General features: G+C 46.5%; 1 protein-coding gene across 1 annotated transcript in view; it reads right to left on the reverse strand.

The window, feature by feature from the left end:
• Positions 1-814: 814 nt before the first annotated feature.
• LOC138275038 (speriolin-like protein) overlaps positions 815-14242 on the reverse strand; it is a 105462-nt gene continuing 92034 nt past the window's right edge. The window contains exon 4 of the mRNA XM_069219065.1: positions 815-1188. Within this exon, the coding sequence (XP_069075166.1) occupies positions 856-1188 (333 nt within the window). The 3' untranslated portion in view covers positions 815-855. The remainder of the gene's footprint in view (positions 1189-14242) is intronic.

The following is a 14242-nucleotide window of genomic DNA, read 5'->3' on the forward strand; positions in this document are numbered from 1 at the left end:
TCGGCGTGGTGGTAGGCGGCATTTGCCACCAATCTTATAATGAGGGCCTTAGTGTATGAGGAGTTTGGGCGTAGACTATCGCTTGCTCTGTAGGTAATGTATACTGAAGGTGAAGCTCGGACATTTTCTGTTGCTGTAATGGCTCTGGCCTGTAGTGCACAGCGGCACGCCTCGTTGCATGTCATACATGTGTAGGGTGCTTCACTCTGCAGAGACAGCCACCCCATATGCTGTTTGCAATGAGAGAACATGCGCCCCAGAGGCCACACGGTGGCCCCTCTACTCCATGCGGATGCCAGCGGGCATCCTTTCGGTGCTCGTGCCAGCGGGCATCCTGTCGGTGCTCGTGCCAGCGGGCATCCTTTCGGTGCTCGTGCCAGCGGGCATCCTTTCGGTGCTCGTGCCAGTGGGCATCCTTTCGGTGCTCGTGCCAGCGGGCATCCTGTCGGTGGGCATCCTTTCGGTGCTCGTGCCAGCGGGCATCCTTTCGGTGCTCGTGCCAGCGGGCATCCTGTCGGTGCTCGTGCCAGCGGGCATCCTGTCGGTGCTCGTGCCAGCGGGCATCCTTTCGGTGCTCGTGCCAGCGGGCATCCTGTCGGTGCTCGTGCCAGCGGGCATCCTTTCGGTGCTCGTGCCAGCGGGCATCAAACCACTTTGTGCCTCAAATAAACGGCCTCACAACGTTGGGGGGCTGAGACCCCAACTGTGTAATAGACCTTCATGTCTCCACTAGTCATCGCGTGAAGGGCTGGCCACAGGCCTCTGGTAAATGAATACACGGCGCCGCTTCCAGGTTTTTGTGCTGCAGGGTCATTTAATGAGGGGTGGAAGCGTCGTTTCTGGGAGAGCTTTTATTTACCAGACAAAGACTGGCTTGCCGTCCTCTTTAGACAGCTGAGTAAGGCACTTGAGCAGGATCAGCACGTCCTTGAGGTCAGTCTCCGGCACAGTCGAGACCGCCATCTTCTTCAGGTTCTCGGGGTCCATGAGCTGCCGGAGCTCCTCGGACCCCGGCTGCGGCCGCTCCTTCAGGATCCCGAAGAGGTTCACGATGTACTCCGAGAAGCCGGGGTGCACGCAGGGGTCGTAGTCAAACTGCGCCAGCTTATCCATGATGCACTTGTACCTCAGCTTCAGGTTAGACTTCTGCTCCTCGTCCACTTTGCCTGTGCTCCGGCAGGAGGTGGCCTGTAAAACAAAGCAAAGCTAGTTTGTCTGCAGCCCAGAGCATTCACCTGACACATTTCACGCGAACTTCCTGACAATTAAACGAGATAAAACCAGTGCTTAATTTGTGCTTGTTCTTTCCGGTGCTGAGCACCGGCACTTATTTTTGAGGGTCGGGGCTTATTCTTCTGCCTCAAGCATTTGCTGAGAGCAAAAGACACATGTAGGACAGACGGAGGGAGGGAAAAACGAAAAAGCGTCACAAAGGGAAAAAGTAGAAAGCTGCAAGAGTGAGCTGAAGGGGCAGGGAGTGGCTGTAAATGGATTGAAGAGGCCCGAGATGGCTTCAGGATTTCGCTGCTTCAGTATTCCGTGTTCAAACATTTAATTGCTGCAGCCGCGTGTTTAAGAGGAGGGCTTTGGGCACAGGCACCTTTTTACATACAAATTAAGCACTGGATAAAACACAACCGCGCTATTCCCTTCAGTTTTAGGCACCTCTCAGCCAGGGTTTACAGTCACACCTGACTCTACCTTCACTCTGATCCCTCCTGAAAAACCTCAAAAAATGCCCTTTTAGATATCTCAGTAACTGATTTTATTAGTCTTCATTGACTTATCAATCTGCTTTTCCCATCTTAGTTTTCTTTACTTCTCGCAGTATTTGTAAAGACACCCCCCCGATTGCCTTTAGAGGCAGCTCAAAAGATGATTTAGGCCCATATTTATACGTTTTGCCGCAAATCAGCGCTAGCCCTGATTTGCGTCAAAAACTTTACCGCCGGCTAACGCCATTCGTAGGCACCAGGCGCGCCTTATTTAAGGATTGACGTTAGCCGGCGAAGGGAAGAATGGGGGTTTTGCATAAAAAAATGGTGCAAGTCAGGTTAGAGTAAAAAAATGACTCTTACCTGACTTGCAACATTATTTGACGCACAACCCCCACTGAAATGACTCCTGTCTTAGCAAAGACAGGAGTCATTCCCCCTTGCCCAATGGCCATCCCAAGGGGACTTCAGGCCATTGGGCATAGTGGCATGTAGGGGGGCCCAAGTTAGGGCCCCCCCATGCCACTTAAAAAAATAAAAAAATATACTTACTTCTACTTGCTGTCGTGGGGTCCCTCCGTTCTTGGGTGTCCTCCAGGGGTGGGCAAGGGTGGCAGGGGGTGTCCCTGGGGGCAGGGAAGGGCACCTGTGGACTGCTTCCATGCTCTCTGACCATGGAAATGAGCCCACAGGCCTCTTAACACCTGCCCTGACACAGGCGTTAAAAAACTGCTCTAAACTGGTTTAGAGTCATTTTTTAAGGCCCTCCCCCTCCCGTGCACCATTTTTACCCTGATGGATAAATATAGCGCACAGGTGTTAGAGTCATTTTTTGGACGGGAACGCCTACCTTGCATCTCATTAGTGCAAGGTAGTTTCCCGCAACCAAAAAATGACTCTAACGCCATATTTTTGGCGCTAGACAGGTCTAGCGCCAAAGTATAAATATGGTGCAAAGTTTACGCCGGATTTGCATAAAATAAATTACGCAAATTCGGCGCAAACAGAGTATAAATATGCCCCTTACTGTTTAGTGGCTCAATGTAAAAAATCTGATTTCTTGATAGGCACCGTAATCTGTGCTTCAGGGATTTATTTTTAGATTCTGGTATGCTAAACCTAGAATCCAAACCACATTTCCCTCATTTGGCGTTCAGTAGCTCACTAATCAGTGTTAATGAAAAAGCAATCCATCAAATTCTTATTGTATACATGTTAGCCTCATCTCTGGTCCATTTGTGCACCCTCTGCTGAAAGATTATCAGAGCAGCTCAACCTTAAGATTTGCTAAAGCATCATTAGAGCCCTCCAGCCTGCTGCAGCCAGGGAACAACCCTCTGTTATTCATAGCCGTACACTTGATAACTGTCTACATTCATTACCAGTCAACATTGTCACAAATAAACTTGGGAAATGCCAGGCGACTTTCAGAGTGCTTACAGGGAGGAGTTAGCCACCTGCAGGCTGTAGGTTCACCATGGAAATTGATGATGCATGTCCAGTATCTCTGTTTGATCTATTGGCAGTGTTTTAGACATGATACCATAGGACTCCCAACACCCTACAAACCCACGGGAGCGATGATGCAGCAGTCCCAGAGTGGTTCATCTTCAATGGCATTTATTGGTTTCCCCCTAAAGATCATTTGTGAGCTTTTCACCTTCATATGGAACCACTTGAGAGTAACTAGTGCACAGACATCACAGTTTACCAGCTTTCTGACCATACACAACTGATCAAAGTGGCAGCCCAGGGCTGCTGGTGGGACGATTGAATGGGATGCTGCTTCTCCATGTCACAGGCTTTGGTACCCAAGCGCCGAGTCCATCTCCATGACAACATCGAACCGAGCCTGCCCTACGGAACACAACTATAGTTATACTTAGCTTCTGAATAGTTCCCGTTACCTAAAAACAAAAGCAGAGTCCAGAGAGAACAGTGGGAATGGCACAGCCTGGAGGGGATTTGTGGAACTTTGGATAAAAGGATGGCCAGCAGTGGTGGGCACACTGTGCAGTTTGTATTTGCATGGGGGATCCTTTCTAAGAGAGTGGTTCCATTCTGATTGGGAGGTTGACAGGTAAGGGTGGGTGGGGGAGCATCTGTTTAGTAGTTGTAAAAGAGATTTCTGTTTCTTCAGTAACTGATGTAGGAGTATTTGGCAGCTGTATGAACTGGGGATAGTGGGTAAATTGGTCAAAGATCACAAGGCTGTTGATAATTCTACCAGTCTTAACTCAGTGTTGGGTACTTTGATGAATAACCACAGTGATGGAATAATGACAAACTACTGAAGGATTAGTTAGGGACAAATGTAAAAGTATTTGTGATGATTTTTGATGTGTAAAGCATAGGTCAGGATTTTGTAGATTATATTCCATTCTGGCGTACCAGTGCAGTGCTGTGACAACCAGCCCACTAGCCAGACGCCCTACAGGCGCTCCGACTCTCCATTCATCAGCATTACAGGAGCTGCTGGTCAGTGCCTCAACACCAGCAGCTGCAATTTCACTGAGTTCCAGAGAGAATGCAGCAACAAAATGAAATACTAGACCGTGTACTAGAAGGCCCCCAGTGTGTATAACTTCATCGCTGTCCAGATCCAGCTACGCCCATCCAGATGAAGACTCATCTTTAAGCCACACCATTCAACAGCCTCTCCTGACCATACTGTTCAGCCTAGTTAACCCTCCACACCAGGTGAGTCCCTCGTTGGGGAGCTCCCGCTGGCTCCCCGCACGGCCAGCGCCTCAAGGTGGCCCGTTACATATCAGACCATTCACTGCTTCTAGTCACATACTCCCTTGAAAGGTAGCAACCTAGGACACCCTTATGGTTGCTTAACACTGACCCACTGATGGAGCCAGCCTACCGGCTTCCAGGCTACAGTCACGGAGGCCCTTCTTCCAATACTTTGCACACAAATGGAACAGTACAAGCAGTAGGGCGATGGAGTGGGATGGGATGAAGGTGGCGCTTTGCAGGGTGTGCCTGGCTACTACGGTCAGTATTCACCGAACGTTGGAGGATGACTTGACGCAACAGGAGGTGACACCGGAGCCGCTTGCCAGTGCTGACAGCCAATCCAGAGATCCTGGGAGTCTGAGACAGACATCTACACAAGGTGTGTGAACTGTGGGACCAACTAGAAAAGCATATACCAAGCATGGGGCGACACCGTTGGTATATGGAGGAGGACGAGGCAGGACGACTGCTGCATGATTGATAATATCAGAGACTGTGTACCGCACGCACAGCAGGCAAAAATAACGCCTTGCATCTCATATGTGGGGGGTATATAGGGAGACCCCGCGCAAGACCATGGATTGCTCATTACCCATGTATCTCACAGAGCTGGCGCCGCTGTGGCTGTCTCCTGAAGAGCTATTAGGGTCACCACCCGGGATAATCAGCCAGTGCGTGGCTTCATTGAAGTCTGCTAAGACGCTGGGAGGCGACGGGCTCCCTGCAGAATTCTATAAACTCTTCCCCCGACACGCTGCTCGATACATTATTGCCATTGTATACTGAGGCCCTTGAGAGAAGCCTCCTCCCATAATCCAAGAGGGCGGTCATAATTGTAATGATTCCAAAACCGGGTAGAGATCTCATAGCGGTGACCTCTTTCCGACCACTCTCCATGTTAAATGTGGACCAGAAGATTCTCAGCCATAATTTGGTGGCAAGACTTCTCCCCCATCGCCTACTCCAGATTCATGCTGATCAATTGGTATTTATCCCACAGAGGAATACAATGCGCAACCTGGGCACCTTGCCCATGCACTCCATGCACCAGAGTTGGAAGACCCATATGTGCTTGCCTTTCTTCATATCGAGCAGGCCTTCGATTCGGTACGCTGGGATTATATATGGCAGGTGCTGGACAGACTGGAACTGGGGCGCAACTACATTAATTGCGTCCAACTGCTCTGTAAGACCACAAGGGTGAGGGTGAGAACGGGACGGTTCATCTTTGGAGAAATCAACATACAAAGGGGCCCCCAACAGGGATGCTCTCGATCACCACTGATTTTCAATATCGCGATGGAGCCGCTGGCCTGTAGACTTAGGCAAGCTCTACATAAATGGGGTATACGGATAGGCAATACGGAGCATATAGTACCACCATATGCAAACGATGCCATGATTTACCTTCGACAGCCAGATATCTCTGGCCCAATACTGCCTAATATTATGCAAGAATCCTGGGACTACTCAGGCTGCGGGTTCATAGAGCTCAGTCTACCCTGTTCCCGCTAGCTCAGCTAAAGGGCCTGCCTATGGACTGCCTCCCAGAGTCGGGCCTGCCCTGGAAGGCGGATAACGTTAAATACCTGGCAAACAAATTGCTCATGGAGTGCAGCAGACTTAGGAATTATACATAGGCAGAGTGCTCCACAATCTGCGTCCCTCATTCACATTCTGGAACACCCTTCAATTGTCTCTGATGGGTAAAATTGTGGTAATAAAAAAGCAGATTTTTCCCCACTGCTTGGATGACCTGCAGGGCGCTATTATGAGATCCCTGGTGGGGGGAGGCGGGTGTTTCAGGAACTTGACTCCCTATTAGTGGAGCTCCTCTGGGCTGTTGGGAGATGCAGAGTAGACATTAATACTCTTAAGAGAGAGTGGGAGAAAGGAGAAATGGAGGTCCCAGATTTGGAGCTATACTATTTAGCAGCACATTTGCGATATGCCATGCACTGGCTAGATGGCATCTCCAATTGGGAGAGATCTTTATTAGAAGGCACAAATGAAGGACACCAGCTTGGAGAGCTGTTGGTCGGGGGCAGGTCATCCCAGATAACTTTCCACACTTGATCCCACTCATGGGCAGACCTTGGGACAGGACGGTGCAACGGGTAATTGGACGAACGCCATATGCCCCAGACTTAGACATCTGGATATTGCGTTCCTTTGCTCAAGTAATAGACCTTATGGTAGTCAATAAATGGCAAGAGAGTGGCTGTATAATGTTATTGTATCTTTATGCAGAGGGACATTTTGTCACTGTGCAGGAGGCGATGGAGACGTTCAACCTCGGAGAGGGGCAGTTCTTCGAATATGCCAAAATTACAAGCACAGCAGGCATGGGTGACATTCTCTGAGGTCCCCAAGTCCTCACACACAGTGATGGCTTTGCTGTCTATGGCAGGCGGGCGTAGGCTCATAACACATTCATATCGGTCACTGCGGGCAGATAAAGACTAGCGCTGCTACGAATAGAAGTGCCTGGCAATGAGTTAGTGACAAGCCTATTACTCCCAAAGCCTGGCTATAAAATCATATTGAGGTTCCTAGGATGTCAATTTGTGCCTGATTCAGACAGATTCAGTATAATATTGTTAATGTGGTGTACCTATCTCCTAAGAGATTGCATTCCATTTATCCCATTAGGGATCAGCGTTATCCCTGCTGCGAAGCAGCAGTGGCTGATTTCCTGCATATGATATGGCACAGCACAGCTATTATACCTTATTGGAGAGAGGTACTGTCCCACATCAAACACACTACAGGTTGGGATGTGCCACGTCAGATTACCTAGTGTGTGCTGGGACTGATCAACCAAAAAAAGACACTGAGCAGGTGCTACACGATATTGTACGGTGAGACGAAGGCCACTTGCCGCTTACTTGAAGATCCTGTAAGTATGCGCCCCATCCATCCATCAACGCAACCACTGGAAAGGTTAACAGGGGAATTTGAGCTACAAACTGAAGGCCTCCTGAGACATTTGCAAGGACTGTCCACCAATTGAGAGAGGTTATCATGAGTGGAGTTACCTGGATTATATCTTCGAAGAACCCTCCTCAACCTCCTCAAACTGAGAGCTGTGTATTTGGCGTTACAAGCAGTGCTTGCCAAAACAGACAATACAACGACAATGCACTACATCAACAAACAGGGAGGAACTCGCTCACATCTATCATCTCAGAAAGCAGAAACCATTTGGAGTTGGAGCATTCACCACTCGGTGCACATAAAGGCAGAACACGTTCCAGGGCATCAGAATGACATTGCAGATTCTTTAAGCAGGCTGACGACACCTCTTCACGAATGGGAATTGGACCAAAAGACACTGGACGAAATATTCTTCCAGTGGAGCAAACCGAACCTGGATCTCTTTGCGACCTCCCGGAACGCCAAATGCCAAGTTTTATGCAAGTTGGCATCACCAACATGGGTGGTGGGAGGATGCCTTTTCGATTGCATGGTCAGGAGTCTAAGCTTACACCTTTCATCCAATTCCTCTCCTCCCAAGAGTAATCAGCAGGAGCAAATCAGAACCCTGCCAGATAATACTAATAGCTCCTGCGTGGCCATGTCAGCACTGGTACACATAGCTGCTACGGATATCTCTATGTCCACCCATTAAAATGAAGCCGATTCCATCATTGCTGACCATGAACCGGGCCAAGTAAGACATACGGATCCCAAATCTCTGAGCTTATTGGCATGCCTCCTGAGTTCCATGAATTCAGCCACTTAAACATCCCTAAGGATTGCAAGGAAATCCTTGCCAAGGCCCAGGCGGATAGCACAAATCAGACATACCGCCTAAAGTGGAAGCGATTCTGTTTGTGGTTCAGTTCTGCTAATATACACCCTCTCTCCTCCACACCTGAAGACATCTTACCGTATCTGTTACAACTAGCGCGCTCAGGATTGGCACATGCATCCAGAAAAGTTCATCTGGCAATCATTTCTAGGTTCAGGAGAATATCCGGTAAACCATCTCTTTGGTCTCAAAGAATCATAAAACAATTCTTATAAGGTCTTTTAAGATCCTTTCCTCCAGTCATAGCCCCTCCTCTGGTATGGCAACTTAACACGGTTCTTGACCAGTTCGTGAAGGAACCATTTGAGCCCATACATAGGCTGGACATCAAATATCTTACATGGAAGGTGGCACTTCTCCTTACATCTGTGCATAGGGTCAGTGAAATCCAGGCATTTTACGCACCAATCCTAAATTTATCCCCAAGGTCCCCTCACACTTCATCTTAACAAACCTGTGGTGCTGAGGACATTCTTTCCAAAACTCCAAACAGCGCAGGAGAGATCCCTCCACTCACTAGATCTGAGGAGATGCCTCAAGTTTTATTTGGACAGGACGAAAGCTTTTAGAAAGACAAACCATCTTTTCGTAGCTTTTAGTGCCCCAAGGAAGAAGTGCCCAGTAGCTATACAGAAGATTTCTTGATGGATTACAAATGCAATTGTTCATTGCCATCAGAAAGCCAGTTGACTGTTGGATTCTAAGGTGCACGCACATTCGACCAGAGCCATTTCCACGTCCTGCGCACTGTTTGCAGGAGTATCATTGCCAGACATCTGCGAGCTGCAACGTGGAAAATGGCACGTACCAGGCACTGCTGCCTAGACAGAGAAACGCTCAGGGATGCAGCGGTTGGGCAGGCAATACTAAAACATCTGTTCCAATGAAGGTGAGCCATTTGGTGTTCCCACCATCTACGTTTACTGTTTGATCCACATTGTGAATACGTTTACAAGTCTGCTTTTATCATATTCTAAAGGCCTAAGCATAGCCTGTAAAAAGTAGTAATATTGTCAGATAAATAGCAGAATGTTTGTATTAGTAACCACAGAAAATGTGCTAATTACTGCTTACTATTCTGATTCAAGCATGCGCATCTATGAAATTTCCAATACTGGAGTAAGAAATAAGTTACTTACCTGTAACTTTGCTTCTCCAGTATTGGAAACGTTCATAGATTCACATGCGACCCGCCCTTCCTCCCCTGAGGAGCGCACCTTCATTTTCTCAGTGTTATCCTTCTAACAGCACTAATGCTTAGAAAATCCGAGGGAATGCAGCTCCTCACAGGGGGGTCTGGAGGGTGGTGTAACCTGATTGGTGCACTCTAGAGTTTGGTCCTTTTTACAAAATGACTGTGATATGTTACTGAGCTAAAGGCCTAAGGCCTGTAATGTATATGTTTATTCGAGCATTGCTTTTGTATAACACCAGAAACTCCCATCTCGACGACGGGGAAGGATTCAAGCATGTGTATCTATGAAAGTTTCCAATACTGGAGAACTACAGTTACAGGTAAGTAACTTATTTCATACTTGAGTGGGCTGGTGTGGATGAGACGCGTATGAGAAAAATGCGCATAGATGTGAAATCGGCAGATGCCCTGCTAGCTTGGGGCGCAATGATGCAAGCGTTACTGGATCCCCCTGGGGAGACCCGCTTGGTACATGGGGCGAGGGAGAGGGTGGAGTGGTCCTGGTAGGAAAGGTATGTGCACCTGAACATATGTGAATATCTACATTCAAAAGATTTTTTAACAGGAGAACTGTGAACAGTACTGAGAGGAGCTCTTGATGTATAACACGATTCTGAGAGGAAGCTAACTGGGGAGAGCTTGTTAAAGTGGGAAGGTTGTTCTATATGTTTATTTTCTTTTTTACAAATATATCAGTTATACCTTGCAATACTTGTATGTTTTTTTCTTGGTGTTACTTATGATACATCTAAGCTGTTATGTGACAGATATTATTATTGACTATCATTTTGACTACTAGCAAGTTATTTGTTATAAAATGATTTACATTATTGCTATACTGGTATGTGATGCAGTTATTTATCTACGTTTGTTGCTCAGAGATTTCTCAATAATGATACTGCACTGTACCATGTACTGTGCTTTAAACTGCCAATAAAGAAAAAAAAATCTTTCTGCAATTTTAGGCATTTTTGAACATTTTAGTGTATCTGTCACACATTTAAATTTTCATGATTTGCTCCATCTATTTGTAGACACAGGGTGAAATGTAACAGGTTTTGCTATTCGATAAATCCATTCAGAATGTGAATAAAGTCTACAATTGATTAGAGTGCCGACTACAAAACTGTGAAGGAGCAGTCTCTGTGCCAAATTCTTTCTGGCCTTCTAATCTATACTCAAAGATGTTGCTGAGATGCATTCTGCTGTTCCGTGTGTTGAGAGGGTCGGAAGAGAGATGTCCACAATGCTGATTCTTGTCTCCTATGGATGTCCACGATGCCAGGTAGATGTGTCCAATACTGAGAGTGGTCACAATTTTGGCAAGGTCATCAACCTCACGAAGGCCACTGAACCTTGGGTGTTCAGCGTATGATGACCTCTTAGCCTAGATGAGGGTAGGTCCACTAGAAAAGGAGAGGCACCTGTCCATGAGGCAATAATATAGAGTGATGACATAGAACCATGGTAATGTATTAAAAGCTTTGGCCCTGATGTTTCTCTATGTATGGCTCATGAAACTACAATGTAAGGTGATGACACAGAAGCATAACAACATGCCTAATGGAAGAGGTAGGATGGAAGATTACCTCAAGAGGCAGGAGATCAGAGAGCTGCTGAAATGCCATATGAGTTCTCTGTTCTTATTCCCCCAGGGTAGGTGCAGCGAAAGGAATAGGCATAAAGAATACCTTTACTCCAGACACAGGCATCAGCCCCAATCACTTGCAAGGAATCCAACCTTGAAGACCAATGTTGTCAAGGCCTCCTTGCTGGTGAAGACTGGCTTAACGCTGATGTCAACACTAAAGATTTTGCAAGTTTATAGTCGAGGACCCCATGGACATTGAGTCATCATCATGCCAGGCAGCATCAATGAACTCAACTTAGAGAAATTTAACTTTGAGATATTCAGGTTCCTTTCATCACTGTTGAAGTGTTTTTTTTTATATGGTTGACATCAACTGTCAAATCGTCAAATTGAAAGGAAAATCCACCTGAAGGATTTATTCTTCAGAATCTTTGTAGAGGGACCGTCCACCAGTGGTGGTGATTCCTCTGCAGTCTTCAATCAAACCACTAAGTCTTCCTCTAAGTTCTAAGGTGTTGATACCTCATCACAGAGAGGCCTAGTAAACCTAAGAAGGCTCCTTCTTCGCCAAAGGACTTTTCAGAGGATCCAGTAGTGTCTCACTGGTAGATACAATTTCTACTTTTCAAGAGGTGCAATTTAAAGTAAACGTTCCAGTAGAGACCCCTCAAACATTAGTCTCTGTCATGGTGGAGGTTTCACCTTAGGCCATTGCTGCCTTTGGTTCATGGCTTTGCAGAAGCTAACATAAATATTCTTGACTCCTTCATCAAGCAAGATGGCTCTGAGACTCTTGCAGAAATTTAAGCCTCTAGAACCAGACCCACTATTTCTAAATTGTGACCACCAACTGGATTTAGTAATAATTTCTGCTATAAGGATGCGCCATGTTTCAGCTCTAGAAACAATGCCACAGGGCAGGGAAGTTAAAAGGCACAAGCCTTTAGGCAGGAAGATATGCAATCTGGCAGCAAAGGCCAGTGCAGCAACCTTGTTGGTCCGTTAGAGTCTTGATAGAAATGTTTTTGAATGATCTTCCTAAGGACAGAAAGAAGAACACTCTGGAAATCCTTAATGGGGGGCTCCTAGTCTCAAATCAAGCAATAAGTGCACCATAGGATTCGGCTGTCTGTTATAACACGGCTATAGAGTCACTTTGCATAGATTCTCCTGGTTATGTTTGACCACTGTGAAAGAGTATGTACAACAGAAGAGCTTAAACCTGCCCTTTTCTGGTTATGTTTTCTTCCAGCCACCCACAGATGAAAAAATGCCTGAAGCAGAGACCCTAAGAGCAGTTGACCTTGAAAATCAAAACAAGTTTTTAAAATCCCAGTTTAAGCACAGAATGTACCCTTTTTCTATCCCTTTACTAGTGTTATTCAATGTTTAGATCTACCCGCTATCTGGAGTAATCCATTTGTTTGGCTTTAATTCCTTGTCCCATGCAGGTGACACTCAGCAGTTGTTGGAATTCGATCGGGGCGCCTCTAACTTCATAGGGTGATTGCGAAGCTGTTTGGTTGCTGTCCGGATTTGCATGAGGAGAAGGATCAAGACTGATTTGCATATGATTTGCATATGGCTGGGTCCAAACTGAGGTGGCATGACAGGCGAAAAACAATGGATTGGGATGCCGACCTAAGCGATTTCCCGTGGCTGAAATGAATTCAAGCATTCGATCCATCACCTTGTTGATTTTGCTGAAATTTCTATAATAGTCACTGACTTCCCCACTTACATTCCACTGTTGTTCATTCCAATGGGGGGTAATTTAACATATTTTGAAGAGTGAAGCATGGGTTATGGGACAGAGGGCTGTGGAATATTATGCAAGATGATTATTCTCTCTTTCAAAGCATCACCACCTTCCTTGCTTCAGAAAGACATCACTGAGAAGTGTGGCTCAATGGTTAGAGCCACAGACCCTGATGCAGAAATCTGGCCCGGGACCAGGGTTCAATTCCCACCTCGGCGGGTCTTGGGCTCAATTTCCTCGGACCTGATAATTCTCGCATCGGTGCCTAATCTAATTCATGGGTCCCACTCTGTAACACTGGGCAATAGCTTGCTTAATCTCCACAATGGGCCCAACAGCGCTGGGATGCCTGGCTTCACCTTGGAGGTTGCCCAGGAGTGGGCGCCTCACAGGGAAAAGCCAGGAGGGGTTCCACAGCAGTATGCGTACAGCGCCTTGAGACCCTAACGGGTGAGTAGTGCGCTATACAAGTACGAAGTTTACTGATGTTTCAACTGTGCCTGCTGATTGAAGAAGCAGAAATTCCCCCTCAGTAATGGCCATAAATCCAATCCTTACATCAGAAAAAGGAAAATATGTCTACCCAAGATATCTTCTAATTCTAAAGAAAGACCACAATTTGGTGTAGCGGAGGAGCAACTGGAAAGAATCAGAACCAATGAGAGGCCTGTGGAGTATCTGAGAAAAAGGACTGAAATGAAACATGACCTACAAGATTACCAGGAGGGTGAGTGAGATACGTTTAATTAAGAATTGTGCCTTGATGCTTTGGCAGGACATGGTGGATTGCACCAGGACCTGGTGCCAGTGCTAACAATATTGAGAAGACAGGTTGAGTAGAACCACCAAAACCCCCACCATGAGAAGCCAAGGAGTGGAGCACTAATGTACATGGGAGACCACACAGGAATGAGACATGGTAAGGCTTCACCTATGTGAACAACACCTAGACACAGCTCTGTATTGATGCCAATAATCTTGACAATTATTTATTTTAATGTATATGAGCATATTAATGCTTCTGTCACCTTGAATTGCTGAAATTGAAAAAGGCCCCAGGTTGATTTACCAACCAATTTTGGATCTCAAGAAAAAAGGGAACTATGGATAAAAACGGGACAATTCCAGATGCTCGCCCTTCATCAGATTATCCCTCATCTGAAAGTGGAAGTTTAGATTTGTTCACTGGATCCACAAGATGCTTACTTCCACATCCTAGTTTTACCATTCTGGGGTTCCTAGTGGAAACTTTTACACTGCCAATGCAGAGTGTCCATTCAGCTTGAGGTCTGCCCCCAGAACCTTTTCCAAATGTATCATGGGTTTAGCTCTTTATCTTCGAAGACAAACCATGTTCATCTGCCCATATATGGATGAATGCCTACTCTAGAATTATTTTTGATTATGATCTCTCTTTTTGCCA

Source organism: Pleurodeles waltl, chromosome 2_2, assembly GCF_031143425.1.
Source record: "Pleurodeles waltl isolate 20211129_DDA chromosome 2_2, aPleWal1.hap1.20221129, whole genome shotgun sequence".
In the NCBI taxonomy this organism is placed as follows: Eukaryota; Metazoa; Chordata; class Amphibia; order Caudata; family Salamandridae; genus Pleurodeles; species Pleurodeles waltl.